The sequence below is a fragment of the Stegostoma tigrinum genome, chromosome 5, assembly GCF_030684315.1.
Source record: "Stegostoma tigrinum isolate sSteTig4 chromosome 5, sSteTig4.hap1, whole genome shotgun sequence".
NCBI lineage: Eukaryota > Metazoa > Chordata > Chondrichthyes > Orectolobiformes > Stegostomatidae > Stegostoma > Stegostoma tigrinum.
The window spans coordinates 72394008-72412233 of NC_081358.1; the positions used below are offsets into that span (position 1 = coordinate 72394008).

The 18226-nt window shown below is 37.9% G+C and overlaps 1 protein-coding gene and 1 long non-coding RNA gene across 2 annotated transcripts in view; one reads left to right on the forward strand and one right to left on the reverse strand.

Moving 5' to 3' along the window:
- Positions 1-17687, forward strand: part of prkdc (protein kinase, DNA-activated, catalytic subunit) — a 210313-nt gene extending 192626 nt beyond the window's left edge. Inside the window, exons 83-86 of the mRNA XM_048528582.2 lie at positions 3496-3697; positions 5668-5856; positions 7368-7507; positions 16511-17687. Of these exons, the coding sequence (XP_048384539.2) occupies positions 3496-3697; positions 5668-5856; positions 7368-7507; positions 16511-16715 (736 nt within the window). The 3' untranslated portion in view covers positions 16716-17687. The remainder of the gene's footprint in view (positions 1-3495; positions 3698-5667; positions 5857-7367; positions 7508-16510) is intronic.
- LOC125451476 (uncharacterized) overlaps positions 1-18226 on the reverse strand; it is a 38550-nt gene that overhangs the window by 8411 nt on the left and 11913 nt on the right. The window contains exon 2 of the long non-coding RNA XR_007247309.2: positions 1225-1322. This is a non-coding gene — a long non-coding RNA (uncharacterized LOC125451476). The remainder of the gene's footprint in view (positions 1-1224; positions 1323-18226) is intronic.

Here is an 18226-nt window from a genome sequence, read left to right on the forward strand (position 1 = left end):
CCGGCCCAGGGGACTTATCTATTTTCACACTCTGTAGGATTTCTAATACCTCTTCCTTGTGAACCTCAATCCCACCTGGTCTGGTAGCCTGTATCTCAGTATTCTCCTCGACAACATTGTCGTTTTCTAGAGTGAACACTGTTTAAAAAAAAAATTCATTTAGTGCTTCCCCTATCTCCTCTGACTCTACACACAACTTCCCACTACTATCCTTGATTGGTCCTAATCTTACTCTCGTAATTCTTTTATTTCTTAAACACCTATAGAAAGCCTTAGGGTTTACCCTGATCCTCTCCGCCAACAACTTCTCATGTCTCCTCCTGGCTCTTCTGAGCTCTCTCTTTAGGTCTTTCCTGGCTACCTCGTAACGCTCAAGCGCCCTAATTGAGCCTTCACATCTCATCCTAACATAAGCTTTCTTCTTCCTCTTGACCAGAGATTCCACTTCCTTTGTAAACCACGGCTCCTGCGCTCTACAGCTTCCTCCGTGCCTGACAGGTACATACTTATCTCGGACGCACAGAAGCTTTTCCTTGAATAAGCTCCACATTTCTAATGTGCCCATCCCCTGCAGTTTCCTTCCCCATCCTGTGCTCCCTAAATCTTGCCTTATCTCATCGTAATTGCCTTTCCCCCAGCTATAACTCTTGCCAGTAGTATACACCTATCCCTTTCCATCACTAAAGTAAACATAACAGAATTGTGATCGCTATCACCAAAGTGCTCAGCTACTTCCAAATCTAACACCTGGCTGGGCTCATTACCCAGTACCAAATCTAATGTCGCTTCGCCCCTTGTTGGCCTGTCTACATACTGTGTCAGGAAGCCCTCCTGCAGACACTGGACAAAAACTGACACATCCACAGTACTCGAACTATAGTGCTCCCAGTCAATATTTGGAAAGGTGAAGTCCCCCATGACAACTACCCTCTCTCTCTCACTCCTATCAAGAATCATCTTTGCTATCCTTTCCTCTACATATCTGGAACTATTCGGAGGCCTATAGAAAACTCCCAACAGGGTGACCCCAAACATCCTTTCTGCAACTGTAATACTGTCCTTGATCACCACACCTCCCCCTCTTTTACCATCTTCTCTGTTCTTACTGAAACATCTAAATCCCGGAACCTGCAACAACCATTCCTGTCCCTGCTCTATCCATGTCTCCGAAACGGCCAAAACATCGAAGTCCCAGGTACCAACCCATGCTGCTAGTTCACCCACCTTATTTCGGACTTGTTGAATGGCTGTATGTACTCATGTTCACATCACATCAGCATTGTAAGTTTGTAGCAGTTTTGAATCGGAGTCAAAAGTCTAATCTAGAGATTGAAACACAAAATTGACTTGGTGAACTCGTCAAGAACAAGTGGAACAATTTCCCCCAACCACTTTCCAATCAACTTCTCTTCCAGCTGTTAGACCAAGGGGTCATTTATGCTGCTTCCCCAGCTGAAAAACTCTACGAATTGTCACCTTTAGAGCAGCCTTTGCCTGAATTTAGATATGCAAAATTTCAGACCCGTAGTAAAACATCAGCTGAAGACAGAGCAAACAGTGAATGTGCATCCACAATCAAAAGCACCTATACTAAACAAAATCTCTCAGCATAAGGCACAGCCAGTAGAATAACACTTGTTTTCTGCTGCTTGTCACATGGGATCAACCTAGTAAACAAATCAAATAGAACTTCCTATGCTTAAACACTCACACATTGGACAGTACACTATTTCCTCAATGTTCCAATGTGACATCCTTACAGTAAAGTGGTAAATCAAAGTGACATCTGCTTGCTTAGATAGGTGTAAATGACAACATAAAAAGACCTATTATCCTGGCTAATGTTTATTCCCCAATCAAATTTATTTAATCATCTTATTGTCAAACTAACATATTTTATTGAAGCCTTTTGCTTTGCACTCATCAGGAAACTCATAAGAATAACAATTTAAGGAGAAGAAACAGTCATACTGTTTGAGAAGAGATTGCTGATTGTTTGACAGGTAGACTCTGATTGATAGAGATGTTGCCATTGAGAATGCACTAGCCAATGATAATTGGCAGCTAACTGACAGCTTTGTTTACATTTTAAACTAAGCAGTTGATTTTGATTGATCAAGGCATTGCCCTGAAAAATGCATAGTGGATAGTTGTCACCCAATTTGTTGTGACACAACAGATGTAGTGTAGACACAGATTATTTATTTTGCAAAGATCAAGGCCTGCGCATTAATCTGATTAACTGATCACTTCAGCTCATTTGCTATTTGTCGGAACCAACTTCGCACAAACTGGCCTGAAGAGCCGTCTACACAATTAGACATTTAAACCTATTAGTTTACCTGTGAAGCAGTTTGAATATACTTAGATAATATATAAATGCAAGTTCTTTATTACATGCACTGTATCACAAGTTGGCTAATAATGCAGTTGTCTGCATTTGTCATAATGACAACTTCTAATTTATCTAGGGCCTTTAACATAGTAAAACATCCCAAGGTGCCTCCCAGGAAAAAAATTGCCCCTAAGCTAAATGAGAGAGTAGGACAGGTAACCAAAACTTTGATCAAACTGTTAGATTTTAAAGGGCATCATAAGGGAGAAAGAGAGGAGAAAAGGTTTTTGGGAGGAAATTTCAGGGCTTAAAGCTTTAGGAGCTGTTTCCAGTGGTAAAGTAATTGAAATCAGGGATCCTCAAGAGGCCACATTTCGAGGAATGCAGATATCTTGGAAGCCTGTAGCACCAGAGGAGATTTCAGAAATATGATCGGCAAGACCATGGGGGTGATTCAAAAATGAGGATAGAATCTTTGAAATAGGTTTGTCACTAAATCAGAAGTCAGTGAAGGTCATTGAAGGTAGGAGTGATGGATGAACAGGTTTTGATGTGAATTAGGACACAAGCAGTATGGTTCTCAGTGATAGCATGTTTTACAGAGCATAAAACATGAGGTACCAGCCAGAGAAGTACATTGGAACAGTTCAGACTAGAGGTAACAAAGGTATCAGTTTGTACTTCTCTGAATTAAATTCATCTGTATCTGTCTAACCATTCCCTAGCCTGCACTATCCTTCCCAATTTTGTGCTACCTGCAGATTTTAGAATTTCAACCTGTACCCTAAAACATGGTCACTAATAAAGATCAAGGAAAACAGTGGTCCCCCTACGCATGTATTAATCTTGATTTTTTATCATAATAGAAGAATTAAATATTACATAAAAGAAATTAACATTCCAAGGCCAAAGAAGTTTCTGAGCTGTTATGACTTAGTACGCTGTTAAATACCCACGACAGCCCATCACTGGATTTTCCCATGCAAGTGCAGGTGTCAAATATCACTGACAGCTTCTCTGTCAATGCACATGCAAAGTGCACGCTGCTGATCCATTACTTTGCTCTGAAATATTAAAATAACATATTGAAAGTAAAGCTTACATCAGTGTATTTTTTTTTCTCTAATTCTTGTTCTCACTGTTCTCTTAATTTCATTTAGGAGAGCATTTACAAAAATGAGTACCACTCCAGAAGCTTTCTTAAGTCTTCGCTCCCACTTTGCCAGTTCTCATGCATTAATGTGTGTGAGCCATTGGATTCTGGGAATCGGTGATCGACATCTCTCCAATTTCATGATCAACATGGAAACTGGGGGAATGGTGGGAATTGATTTTGGTCATGCATTTGGTTCTGCTACTCAGGTATAATTATGAATCTTATTTTGTTATAATAATGATCAATAATAGTAAAATATTTAGTGTATGTAATTATCACCAGAAGACCTCAGATTCATTCATTTATGTCAGTATTTCCTTTTAAAAGAAGCCAATTTTGTCACCTTGTGCTATTGCAAACCATCTTTGTTGACTTCAAATTTCTGATATTTAGTTTGATGTTCCAATTGTGAGATTTACAAAATTTTAAGATCGGCTTTACATTTAGGGTAAAAGGAGAATCATGTAGCCTATTCTCATCAGTCTGAGACAGTAAATCTGGGGCTTTGATTGTTAGAACCCTTTGGAAAACACAATTTATTTTACATGGAGAGCATGTAATATATGAGGGAATGAGGACTGCAGTCTCTGAGTATACCAGGAGTATACCCTACATCTCCTAAAGTTCCAGAAGGGTGTTATCAATATTGACTTCTAAACTGTGTCAACAGGAATTTAAACTTCTCTTTAAAAGTAACAAGTTTATACAAGGATTGTTACATTGGGCATTTGAGAAACATTTGTTTTAATTGAAACCATATTATTTGTCCATTTTCATAGAAATAGCACTTAATTATTTTGTTTTTCATATTTATTGTTCTAAAGTGCTTTGATTAAAAATTTAAAATACAAAAAGATAAAGTAGGCATGAAAACCAAATTGTGAATGTTTTAAAGTTGAGCATTTGTCGGTGGGAGCTCAGATGAACACAGCAGGCCAAGCAGCAGCTTAAGAGCACAAAAGCTGATGTTTCGGGCCTAGACCCTTCATCAGAAAAGGGGGATGCGAGAGGATTCTGAAATAAATAGGGAGAGAGGGGGAGGCGGACTGAAGATGGATAGAGGAGAAGATGGGTGTAGAGGAGCGTGTAGGTGGGGAGGTAGGGAGGGGATAGGTTAGTCCGGGGAGGACGGACAAGTCAAGGGGGCGGGATGAGGTTAGTAGGTAGGAAATGGAGGTGCAGCTTGAGGTGGGAGGAGGGGATAGGTGAGAGAAGAACAAGTTAGGGAGGTGGGGACGAGCTGGGCTGGTTTGGGATGCAGTGGGGGGAGGGGAAATTTTGAAGCTTGTGGAATCCACATTGATACCATTGGGCTGCAGGGTTCCCAAGCAGAATATGAGTTGCTGTTCCTGCTATGCTAAGCCCAAAACGTCAGCTTTTGCGCTCCTAAGATGCTGCTTGGCCTGCTGTGTTCATCCAGCCCCACACTTTGTTATCTCATTCTCCAGCATCTGCAGTTCCCATTATCTCTTGTCTAGACTCTGCTGTTTTGTTTGGTTCATAATGTCAGGGAATTGGTTATTATGGTTTTTAGGTTTTCACTGTGGATTTGCCAAAAATGACTGGTCTGTTCTAGTTGTATTGTTGACTTAAGAGGAAAGGTTGGATGGACTGAGCTTCCTTTCATTGGAAATAGAAAAGTGATTTGACTGAACTGTATAAGATCATGCAGAGTCTTGACAAGGTGGATTTTATAAGGATGTTTCCACATTTGGAAGGTTCAGACTTCAAAAAAATGTTATGACAGCGATGAGCAGAATTTCTTTTTTCTGGGTTATGCAACTTTGTAATTAAGTATCTCAGAAGCAGGTGAAGATAGCGCATTAAATTTAAGGCACAAGTTAATTGATACTTGTTTGCAAGGAAATCAAATGTTTTAGGGAGTTGATGAGAATGTAAAATTCAAAACATACAAATCTGTCTTGATCTCACTGAGTTGTAAAACAGGCTTGACAGACTGGCTTTCTTCTAATTCTAATTCATATGTTTGTTAAAACATTATGATATTTGAATCAGAATAGATGTCATGGTTCTATAACCATGATGTATATTTGCCTGTTCCCACTTTGTAAAGTTTTGCTTGAGTATTGAATCTAGATAAGAAGAAAATATCCTTACGTAAAGATCTATGCATTTTACTGTTGAAACACTACTTACAGCTCTCTAAACTTTTTAGTTTCTGCTAGTGCCAGAGTTGATGCCATTCCGCCTAACCCAGCAGTTCCTGAACCTTATGCTCCCAATGAAGGAATCTGGCCTTATCTACAGCACAATGGTGCATGGATTGCGAGCTTTCCGCTTGGATCCTGATCTCCTTCTCAATACCATGGATGTCTTTGTGAAAGAACCATCATTAGATTGGAAGGTAACTGACAGTGGAAATGAGCAATTGTAATGCACTCAATTAAATGGATGGATTTAAATTTGACGTATCCTCTTCTGGGAATTTCAGAAATATGTACAGAGAGTTTGATTAATGGTCACCAAACATTGTGTTATGAAATCTGCAGTACATGCTGCACTATGAAGAGTAGAATTAAAAATAAGATAATGGTCTGCTTTGTCACTTTTGAAGAATAATTGCAAAAACTCCTATTTTCAAGCTAACTAACCTGTCAACTTTATTCTGATTCTTGTAAATTATGATAGAACATGATATTTATGGTTTTAATTCTTTAAGATTTTCCTGGTCAGGTTAAAACTCTAGTTTGTGTTTGAAATAAGGATGTCTCAATTTTAAAGTGACCAAAGATGGAAGTACTTGCACACCACACTCCTCCTACTCACAGACGTGGTTGTTTTTAAGGCTGTTGTTTTCTTTCAATGGGAACTATTGTTACGTCAGTGTTGTTCCAGAGAAATGTTTGAATGAAGACTGATGTGAATACAGATACATGGTTTTAACCATACCAACTAATTTTAGTAAAACAAAATCTTAATACATGTTCTTCACATATGTATATTTACTGAGCAAAGTAAAGTCAGTAAAACTAGGTAAAACAATATTTGGCCACGCTACTTTCTGTCTTAGCATTTTATAGTCAAACAGAATTATTTGAGGTGGCATGCATTCGTAATGGGAATTGCATTTCAGCAACTACGTTCTATTACAAGGCATTAGAGGCAGGAACTTTCACAACATTCAAGAAATATTTAGATGAAAACTTGACACTCCATAGCATACAAGCCTACTGGCCACATGTTGGATAAGGGATTAGAGAAGATAGGTGCTTGATGACCAGCCTGGACACAATGGGCCAAAGGGCCTCTTTCCATGCTGTAAAACTCCATGACTGAGAGAGATTTAAAGGGTTCCGAAAGGTTTACTAAGTTGTTACCAGTTAATAGGAGAGGTTGGAAATGTTATGATTGTTTTTCTTGGAACAAGATGGTTCAGAGGTGACTAAATGGAGGTTTTCAAGGTAAGAGGTTTTGATTGAGTTCCTCTGATGCAGGCATAGATTTAAAATGAGTGGCAAAAGATTGAAAGAACTGACAGACACATTATTTCACAGAGATGTCAGGATCTGGAAATGTTCTGCTTGAAAAGTTGGTTGAAGCTGATTCCACAAATTTTAGTGGGATTTGGATAGGCATTTGAAGATAACAGGAGACCAAACAAAAGACAAAAGTATGAAATTTAGCACGACTGCTGTTTCAAAACATTGGTTTTGTTCTCTGAACTGAATGCACCCTTCTGTGCTGTAGATTGGTATGTTTCTATTGCAAATTAAAATTGTGAAACTGGTTGAGTGCAAGGTGACCAGTTATTTGACTGATTAATTGCTTTGGTTAACCAAAGTATTTGGAATATCACTTATTAGAAGAGTTTGTTTTGAAAAAAAAGGTAATGTTTATATTTCTTCCTTTTTGCAGAACTTTGAACTGAAACAGCTAAAGCAAGAAGGATCATGGGTTAAGGATGTTGACGTAAATGAAATAAACTGGTATCCAAGACAGAAGGTGAACTATGCCAAACGGAAACTTGAAGGAGCCAACCCATCTGCCATCACCAGGTTGGTTTTATATTTGGAATTAACATGCTTATTGCTTATAAAGCTGAATGGTATAACAGCTTAAGACAGGAACTAAAATATAATTCAACTGTCTGTCTGTCTGTCTATGTACAAGAGTCATTCAGATTGTTGAATTATTACTGTGAATGTGAAGCTGTTTCTTCAAAATAGTATCAGAGATAATGGGAACTGCAGATGCTGGAAATTCCAAGATAATAAAATGTGAGGCTGGATGAACACAGCAGGCCAAGCAGCATCTCAGGAGCACAAAAGCTGACGTTTCGGGCCTAGACCCTTCATCAGAGAGGTGATGAAGGGTCTAGGCCCGAAACGTCAGCTTTTGTGCTCCTGAGATGCTGCTTGGCCTGTTTCTTCAAAATACTGGTTTCCTTACTTCATGATTTAATATAATGACTTTGGCTACATATACATTTTAAAATCTTTACTACCACCCTTGCATATCAAGTTTGTTTTTTCATTTGCATACAGTTTCAGCTGATTATTTATGTCCTTGCCTTTTCTAATACCTGGTTATTTTTGTAACCCTTTGTGCTTTCTTTCTTGTATGTTTTATTTCCCCATAAGCAATTCAAAAAGGGAAGAATTTTCCACAAACCTTAATATCCATGCCAAATAAAACTCATTTAAGGATCGAAGTTTTTTTTAAATTTAATGTGATCATTGATTGCATCCATTATGCATTTACCATGAAAATTATCTGGTGGAAGACTATGAAGGGAAACCTTACTAAGTACAACTACTGGGAACAAAAGATGATGTTACTGTTGCCTTTTAGTACATGTGTTCAGACACACTTGAGAAATTTCATGCACTCACAGTATCATACTTTCTTTGCTTGATGATGCTGTTTATGTTTAAATTCCTGCTCATTTGCTCAATTTAAAACAGTATTTTATTTCTTAACTTTAATAATATTTAATTGTGATTTGAATTAACTCATGTTGTTTTCAGAAATTTGACAGTTAACAACTTTGTTAGCACTCTTTGTCTCTGAGTCAGAAAATTTCAGACCTGAACTCTAATGAAGGCTATCTTCAGTGAAGCAGTGTACTGAATTATCAGAGATGCTTTACATTGGATGAGATTTGCTGACAGAATGAATCAGACAGGCTTAAAAGTACCAATGGCATTTTTAAGCAGAAATTACTGGATGTCCTGGGCAACATTAATCCATCAACTAACACCACTAAAAAAGTTCATTCACCTAAATTCTTTTCAGCAGTGAAACATTTTGGTTTCTTTTTCTGTGTTAAAGACACAGTATAAATGTATGTGGTTGTTGTTCCTTGTTAGGTGCAAATTTACTGATGTATATAGCAGAAAAATATTAGTGCCAACATATCAAAGGTATCAACTTCTTAAGCTATAAACATCCCAGGAATATGATATTTTCAATTTTTTATTATCCCAATTCTTTATTGGAAAAGAAATTAATGTTACCACTAGTTTTAAGTGTTTTTGTTACATGATTAAAAAAGAATTTAGGAAGTCTGTGAAAACATATAAAAATATGAATGAGGAGGAGGAGTAGACAACACATCTTCCTTACCAACCATACCAAAGCAGATCTAAATACTCCACATTTGCATATACCATGGCAAATTTTCACCTACTTGCTTATCAGGAATCTATTTACCTCTGCCTGAAAAATATTCAAACTCTGCTTCCACAACCTTTTGAGGAAGGAAATTTACAAAGACTCATCACACACTATGAGAGAACATTTCTTATTTAAATTAGCAACGCTTTATCTTCAAACGATGACCCCCTGTTCTAGAATCTTCCAAAAGGCAACCTGCCAAGACCCTTCAGAATCTTATATGTTTCTAAGAGATCACCTCTCATTCTTCTAAATGCCAGTGAGAGAGTCTCCACCTATTTAGCCATTGCTTATAAGGCAGTCCCTCCATACCCAGGATCATCTAGTGAACGTTTCCTGAACTGCCACCAATGAAACAATACTTTCCCTAAATTAGGGGACAAAAAGTGCTCTCAGCATTACAGGTGTGGTCTCACCAGCCCCTTCCAAAATTACAGTAAGATTTCCTTTCTATTATAATAAGGGTCAATATTCCATTAGTCTTCAGGATTATCTGTTACACCTGTGCGCTAGCTTTCTGTGTTTTGTACACAAGTTCCCCCTAGTCCCTTTGTGTTGCAGGTTTCTGCAGTTTTTCTCCATTTAAATAATATTCTGCTCTTTTGTTCTTGCAGAATGAACAACCTCACATTTTCCTCATATTATATTCTTCTTACCAACTTACTTAGCTTCCAGAGAGAAACTGAAAGGTTATTTGTACGCCTCTCACAATCTGCCTATCCAGCTAATTTTTGTGTCAATTGCAAATTTGGCCATAGTGGATTCACTTACTCCCTCCAAGTCATTAATATATGTTATAAGCAGCTGTGGTCCCACCACTGACTCCTGTAGAAGGCCAGCGGTCACAGGTTGTCAACCCAAAAAAGAATCCCGTGTGCCCACTCACTGTTTCCTGCTCATAAGCCAATTTTCTACAAATATAATTCTTCCAACACCATGGACTCGTGACTTAACCCTTTGTGAAGTGCCTTATTGAATGCCTTCCATAAGTCCAAATACAACCTATCCACAGGTTCCTCTCTATCCATTGTGGTTGGGACTTTTCAAAAACTCTAATAAATTAGTTACTTCCATGAAGTCATGCTGGGTTTGCTTCATTGCATAATGTTCTAATGTTTTGTGAAAAGTCTTTCTAGTGCATCCTAAATAATTTATTCTAGTACATTTTCAGCAATATATGTCAGGCTAATTGGCCAATAGTTATTCACTTTTTGCCTCCCTCCCCTTTTGAATAGGGTGCCATATTAGCAGCTTTCAAAATCCTCTGGTACTTCCCCAGAATCCAAAGATTTTTGAAAACTCACAACTAATGCATCTACTTTCTCTGTAGCTACCTCTTCCAGGATCCTAGGATGCAAGCCTTTCAGGGCCAAAGGACTTCCGTGCCTTAGCCGCAATTAGTTTATCTAATACTACTACTTCAGTGATGGTGATGGTCCTTAATTCCTCCGCCAAATTCTTTAGTGTTAATGGGATGCTCAAAGTATTTTGCACCATGAAGACTGATGCAAAATATCTGTTTAACTCCTCTGCCATTTCCTTGTTCCCCAAAAATTGTCTCCCCAGATTCATTTTCTAAGGGACCTATGTTTACTTTGACCTCTCTCTTCCTTCTTACATACTTAAAAAAGCTCTTATTGTCAGTTTTTATATTCTTTGTTGGTTTGCCCGAATAGTTTATTTTCTCTCTTTTAAGGCATCCTTTGCTGGATTCTGAATTTATCCCAGTCTTCAGACTTTAGCATCTTGAATGCTTTTTTTTTCAATTAATATTCTCCTTAACTTCTTTGGTTAGCCATGGTTGGGTTACCCCTCTCTTAGAATCTTTCCCACTTTCTGGATGTATTTTTTTACTGAGTGTCATGAATTATTTCCTTAAATGTCTGCCACTACTTGCATACTGTTATTCCTGCTAATCTATCCACCCAGTTCACGTTAGTCAACTCTATCCTCATTTCATTGTAATTCCCTTTCTTTAAGTTAATCACGGTTATTTCTGACCCAGGTTTCTCACTTTCAAACTGAATATTAAACTCTAAAATGTTATCATCTCTACTTCCTCATGGATGTTTTACTCTGTTTGTGCCATTGGTACATCAACATTATTCCAAATGCTTTATGCATTAAGATACAAAGCCTTTAAGTTTGTTCAATTATCGAGTTTTCCTACACTTTTATGGTTTCTTGGTACAATATAATGTTCACACATTATGCCCCTTTCTTTTATTTTCTGAGAACAGTCAACCCCATCCCTGCAATCCTACCAGCTCCTTTACCTTTTGATATTATAATTTTCCAAGTACTGAACCTACTTTTTAGTTTAAATCCCTATCTGCTGTCCTGGTGTTGTGATTCACCAAAACTCAGGTTCTACCTGAAACATGCTGGGACCAATCTCACTGGAGCAGCTGTTTCTTTCCCTAATACTGGTGCCAATGTCCCATGAATTATAAGTGAAGTATAACCTCCCTATTTTTGTGTTCATTTCTCTTTACTTGAACAATAACATTCTATTAGTTTTAATTACTCTCTGTCTCTGCATACTAAACTTACCTAATTCAAAAGCTAGAACACCTAGATCTCTCTATACCTCAAAGCTCTGCAATTTCTCACCATTTATATGCTTTTTTTTATTCATCCTGCCAAATTTGAGTGTCTCAATTAGTAGTAGGAAAACTAATGGAGAAAATTCTGGACGAGAAAATTAATCTCCATTTAGAAAAGGTTTGATCAGGATAGTCAACATGTTTTTGTCAGACAAAGGTTATGTCTAACAAATCTGGTTGAATGTTTCCAAGAGGTGTCCAAATATATAGATGAGGATTGATGTAGTTTATATTGATTTCAGCAAAGCCTTTGACAAGGTCCCACATGGATAATTGATAAAGAAGTGGCATGTAGGACAGCACGGTCGCTCAATGGTTAGCACTGCTGCCTCACAGCGCCAGGGACCCCGGTTCAATTCCATCCTTGGGTGAGTCTGTGTGGAGTTTGCACATTCTCCCTGTGTCTGCGTGGGTTTCCTCCAGGTGCTCCAGTTTCCCCTCTCAGTCCAAAGATGTGCTGGTTAGGTGGATTGGCCATATTAAATTGTCCTGGTATTCAGAGATGCCTGGATAAAGGGAATGGATCTGGGTTGGATGTTCCGAGGGTCGGTGTGGACTTGTTGGGCCGAAGGGCCTGTTTCCACACTTCAGGGATTCTATGATCTATGAAGCTAGAAGTACATGGGATTCAATGTAAATTGGCAAGTTGTAACTGACAGGAAATAGAGGATGGTGTTAGAAGGACGTTGGTGTGACTGGAGGCCAGTGGCATATTACAGAGCATGGTGCTGGGTCCATTATTTATATGTATCACAACTATAAAGGAAGATAAGAGTTGGGTGGCTGATGATAAGTTTGTAGGTGACACAAACATTGGTCAGGTGGTTGACAGTATGGAAGAAGGTTTTAGGTTACAGGAGGATGTAAACAGATGCAAATGGAACTTAGCCCTGATAAATGTGAGGTGACGCACTTTCAAACAAGTAAAGACAAGCGAGTAGTCAATCAATGGCACAACACTCTATGAAGCTCAGATGAACAGAGGGATTTTCCACAAATTCCTGATGATTGGGATTAGGAATATGGCAGGGCAGATTAACAGGGTGTTTAAGAAGCAATTCAGGAAACTATCAGTCAAAGTAGGGAGGTTATGTTGGAGCTGTACACAATGTTGGTTAGGCCTCAACTAGGTACTACATGCAGTTCTGGTCTCTGCACTATCTGAAGGATGTGATTATTACCAGAGACAGCGTAGAGGAGATTCACTAAGATGGTGCCTTGGATGGAGCACTTTAGCTACGGAGAGAAGCCGGATAGGCTCAGGTTGTTTTCTTTGGAGCAGAGAAGGTTGCAGTAGGACCTGATTGAAGTGTGTAAGATTATGAGAAGCATGGAAAGGGTAGATAGAAAACAACTGTTCCCCTTAATCAAGTGGTCAATAACATGGGGGCATACATTTTAAGGTGGAAGGCAGGAGGCTTAGAGGGGATTTGAGAAATGAAGTGTTTCACCCAGAGAGTGCTGGGGGTCTGTAATGCACTGCCTGAGAGAGTAGTTGAAGTGGATCAACTGATAACCTTTAAAAAGTATTTAGATCAGCACTTGAGATGTCATAACATTCAAGGCTATGGGCCTTGTGCTGGAAAGTGGGATAATGTAGATCTAGAGATTTTAGGAACGGCAGATGCTGGAGAATCTGAGGTAACAAGGTGCAGAGCTGGATGAACACAGGCAACACAGCATCAGAGGTGCAGGAAAGCTGACATGTCGGGTCTAGACCCATTTTTGAAGAAGGGTCTAGGCCTGAAACGTCAGCTTTCCCACTCCTCTGATGCTGCTTGGCCTGCTGTGTTCATCCAACATTGCACCTCAATGTAGATCTACTTTGGTACAGACTTGATGGACCAAAAGACATTTTCGGTACTGTAAGATTCATTTATGTTTACCATTTGGCAGAAAGCCACCCAATCACAACCTATCTGTATTCCTTTGTAATACCCTTATGTCCACTTCACAGATGACTTACCTACCTATCTTTGTTTCATCAGCAAATATACCTTAGATCCCTTCATCTAAGTCACATGTAATCTGAAAGAAGTTGAGGCCCTGGCACTGAGCCCTGTGGCTCACTACTCATTTAAATCTTATTATATTTCTGACTGGTCTCATTACGTTCTTTTCCAGTCTTTGTTTTCTGTGTGCTAGCTAATTTTTTTCCCATGGTAATATGTTACCGGATTCACCAGGAGTTCTTTTCTGCAATAACTTCTGATGTGGCAGCTAAATTTCCAAAAGGCAATTGATAAGTACAGTACATGCACTGGTTCACCTTTATCCACTTCAAAGAATTCCAATTAGTTGATTAAACATGATTTCCCTATCACAAAACCATATTTGCTTTGCCCGATTACCTTGAAATTCTCATTCTTTTTATAACTCTGCTATGATGTCGTCAGTGATTGCTTCTAACATCTTCCCAAGACAGTTGTTAAACCAACTGGCCTACAGTTACAAAGATAGTAGGAACTGCAGATGCTGGAGAATCTGAGATAACAAGGTTCTAGAGCTGGATGAACACAGCAGGGAAAGCAGCATCAGAGGAGCAGGAAAGCTGACATTTTGGGCCTAGATCCAATTGCCTGCTTGCTATCTCACTGCCTTCTTCGGTAAATGAGATGGATTCACTATAGTCCACACTATTGGAATGTCCTCCAAAGCGAGGAATTTTGGAAAATTAAGACCAGCAGATCAACTATCTCACATCCTTTAAGATCCCCTAGGATGAAGTAATCAGGGACCTGGGGACATGGCAGCCTACAACAGTTTGCTTAGTACCACTTCCCTGGTAATTGTAATTTTCGTGAGTTCTTCAATTTCCTGCTGCATAGCTTTTTCCTGGATTGTTAACATGAATTGTCTATAGTGACAACTGTTAACATAGTTTGCATTTCTTTTTTAGATATCTCTCGAAACTCTTACTATGTGTTTGTGTATAAATAATATTTTCATTTTTTTTGATTTCCCTTCATTGATTTTTCCATTTAAGAATGTTCAGTTACAAAATTGGACAATATAAAGATGTTTAGCAAGTGTATGCTTTTTAGGCAAGCACTTAATAACACAAATAGCTCAGTAGTTCTTTTGAACTTTTGTGTGTTTGGAACTGTAAAACATGTCACAATATGGATTTTACAGTCAGTGCCTACAAAAAAATTAGCTGCTAATCTCTAAATTGCCATTAGACTTTCCATGATACACAAGAGTTTGCTGTGATTAGAAACTACTTTTACTTTAATACCCTCTACAGGGAGACTATGTGCGAATAAGGCAAGTAACGGTGTATTTACATAGCCAGTCAGAATGAAGAATCCCCAGTGAGTAGCACATGAAAACTAGGAAGATTCAGGTGAAAAAAAAATCAAGTGCAGAAAGCAGATTTGAGGGACAACAAGAGAACGAATTAAAAGACAAAGTAATTTTTTTAAAAATCTCCAGCACTAATTAAAATCTGAAGGAATGAAATTCCATATTTTGAAAAGTTGATTTTTACTGTCAATTCTTAGTCATTTGGGAGTAGTATCACATAATTAAAAATAAACTCAGCTTTTTCAGGCAAGATAAAGTGATACATTTTGCTAGATAGAATGAGAGAAGCAATATAAAACACAGGATAGAGTTCTGAAATAGGTACAGGCATATCTGAGGTTATTTGTGCAGAAGTCATTTAAGGTGCACACAGATTGAGAAAGTAGCTAATAAGGCATACAGCATTCTAGCCTTTAAAACTAGAGGTGTAATGTACAAAAGCAAGAAAGTTAGTGAATACTTACAAAACATAGGTTCGACAGCCAATGGAATATTATTTCCAATTCCAGGTACCACATTTTAGTATGAATTTGAAAGTGCAGAGAAGATGTACGAAAATGATTCCAGAGGTGTGGGTCTTCAGTTATGTGGCTAGATTGGAGAAGCTGGGCTGTTCTCCTTAGAGAAAATTGAGAGGAAATTTGAGACGAAATTTGACGGAGGTGTTTAAAATTAGGTCAGAACAAAGTATTTAGTTTCTTCCTTGGTAGAAGAGTCTATAATTAGAGGATTTAAAGCACAATATTATGGATGCTATAAATCTGCAGCAAATCTGGCAGCATCTGTAAAGAGTAAAACAGAGGCAACATTTTGAATCCAATACGGCTTCTTCCAAAAAAGAGTCATAATTGACATGAAACTTTAACTGTTTCTGTCTCCACGGATGCTGCCAGACATGTTTTTTGAGAACTAGAGTTCATTCAGGTGACAGATGAAAGAATCTAAAGATGACATAAGGATAATCATTTTACATAGGGTGTGATGGAAATCATTTCAATCATGACTTTCAAAGGGAGTTGAATAATTATCTGAAGATAAGTAATTTCCCAGCAAAGGGGCCAAAGAATCAGACAAATAAGTTGCTCTCGCATGGAGTTGGTAAGGACACAGTTGGCCAAATGGCATCCTCTGTAGTGCAACCATTCTGAGAGCTGAAAATGTATCATGTAAATACAGCAACATCATACCGAATAATGTGTTTAAATTCTGAGTTTCTCAGTAAGGTGAAGATTCAGGAGGGATAGACAATTCAGACGCCAATTCTCTGATTTCCGTGTTTAACTGCATGTAATGTTGCTGGACATTGCTGTCCGATTTTACATTTTAATAATAATGAAGGCTGTTGTTAATTGTACTGCAAAATTCAGGGCTTTGTCTTCTCTTTACTTGCAGAGATTTCAGTGTTGAATTTGTTGTACTTAAGTATTATGTCATCTTTTCACAAATTCATGTAAATTATTTTCATTTCAGAGATGAACTACGGTTGGGGCATGAAAAATCAAAAGCTTATGCTAGCTACGTGGCAGTAGCCACGGGAGACAAGGACCACAATGTCCGAGCCAGAGAATCAGAAGAAGGTCTTTCTGTAGAATGCCAGGTGGATTGCCTGATTGATCAAGCTACAGACCCAAATATTCTGGGTAGAGTATACATGGGCTGGGAGGCATGGATGTGATGGAATGCAATAAACTGTGATGTGAACTTAGAAGGCGGGAATTTTTTTTGTGTAAAAGACAATCTTTATATTCAGATTTTAGTATAAACATGTCTGACAAATGTTTAGATTTATTACCTTTGGTTTCTTATAGAAGTTCTTACTCGTGCCCTTGTCATCAAAATAGGCAGTCAGCATGACCAGATGGTTTACCATTGAGAATAAGATCTGAGCAATGACTTATCTTTGGGTCGGCTTGCCTGTTTCATACACTGAAGCAATCAGTAACAACCCTAGAGGAGTTTCTTGCTTACTGAATAATTGTCTAGGATCTATGGAGACCATAAGATAAATGAATGTTTGTGAATAAGGAAAGCAAATATTAAGTTGTATCTTTGAAGCTGCAGTGGCGTACTGAAGATTTATTAACTTGCAAGGTCATTTCAATATCAGAAATGTCATATTAGCATAAAATACTGAGAGATTGATAATATAAATGATTAGAGTAATCTAGAGGAAAGCATTGCTGTAAGTCTGATTGCTTAAAGGTTGTTGTTTCTTGGTATATACTGTATAAAACTAAAGGAATACGTAAGTACTTTCAGTATAAGATTTTGTAAGACAAAAATTTAGAAATTTGCTTTTAGCGCAGCTTTTGTGGCCAATCAATACTGTGTATAACCTTCTACCAGCTACCTTAAAAATCAAAGATGCAATCCAAATACTAGTTCTTATCTTGGGTTTTACTTTCTTAAATTTGTATGTTATCAGAGTCTCAAAAAGTGCATTTAAAATGAGAACTAATTGAATTAGTGATCTGTCAGCATCCTCTTGACATTGAGTTGGCTGCTTACCGGATTTACAAACTGATTGAAATCTCTGTATGCCTAATTCCAACTCTTGGCAGAGCATCCTCATATTGTGCATCAGCTCCACTTAACTGATCAGTTAAAAATCTGTTCTTCTGGGATCAATAAAGATCTAATGAATTTATGGAAAGTGAAATACATAGTGGTAATTGTCTTAGAATGAAAGCTTTACATTTGTCCTTATTTCTTGAATCTCATGGCTCATTACATTGCTTTCATTCAGAATATCGTTTGAAAAACAGCAAACCATCCTTCAAGGAAAACGATGGAAATAGAATAATAAGTGCATATATTATGCAATCATGCTAATATTTATTTTTAAAGATTTTAATAATACTTTTCATCATTGAGACATGTATTATAAAATGTTTTAAGAATATTGGAGTACATAACACATTAATTTAAGTGGGCTCATATTTTCTAGCAGCAACAATCACCATTTGTTTGCAGGTACTTTAATCTATAATTTTGGTCGGGGCATTTTCAAACATTATTTTCAGAAATGCAGGGAAATTATATCGGACTCCTCCTTCATAGCTTCGCTTCTCTTGAATGGTCCTGTGCTAACATTTTTAAGATAGGTGCTGCATTCTGAAAAGCATTGAGATATTCAAATAGATTTTCAGGATTTGGGTGGGTAGAGTTGTTGGGGGAAGAAGACAA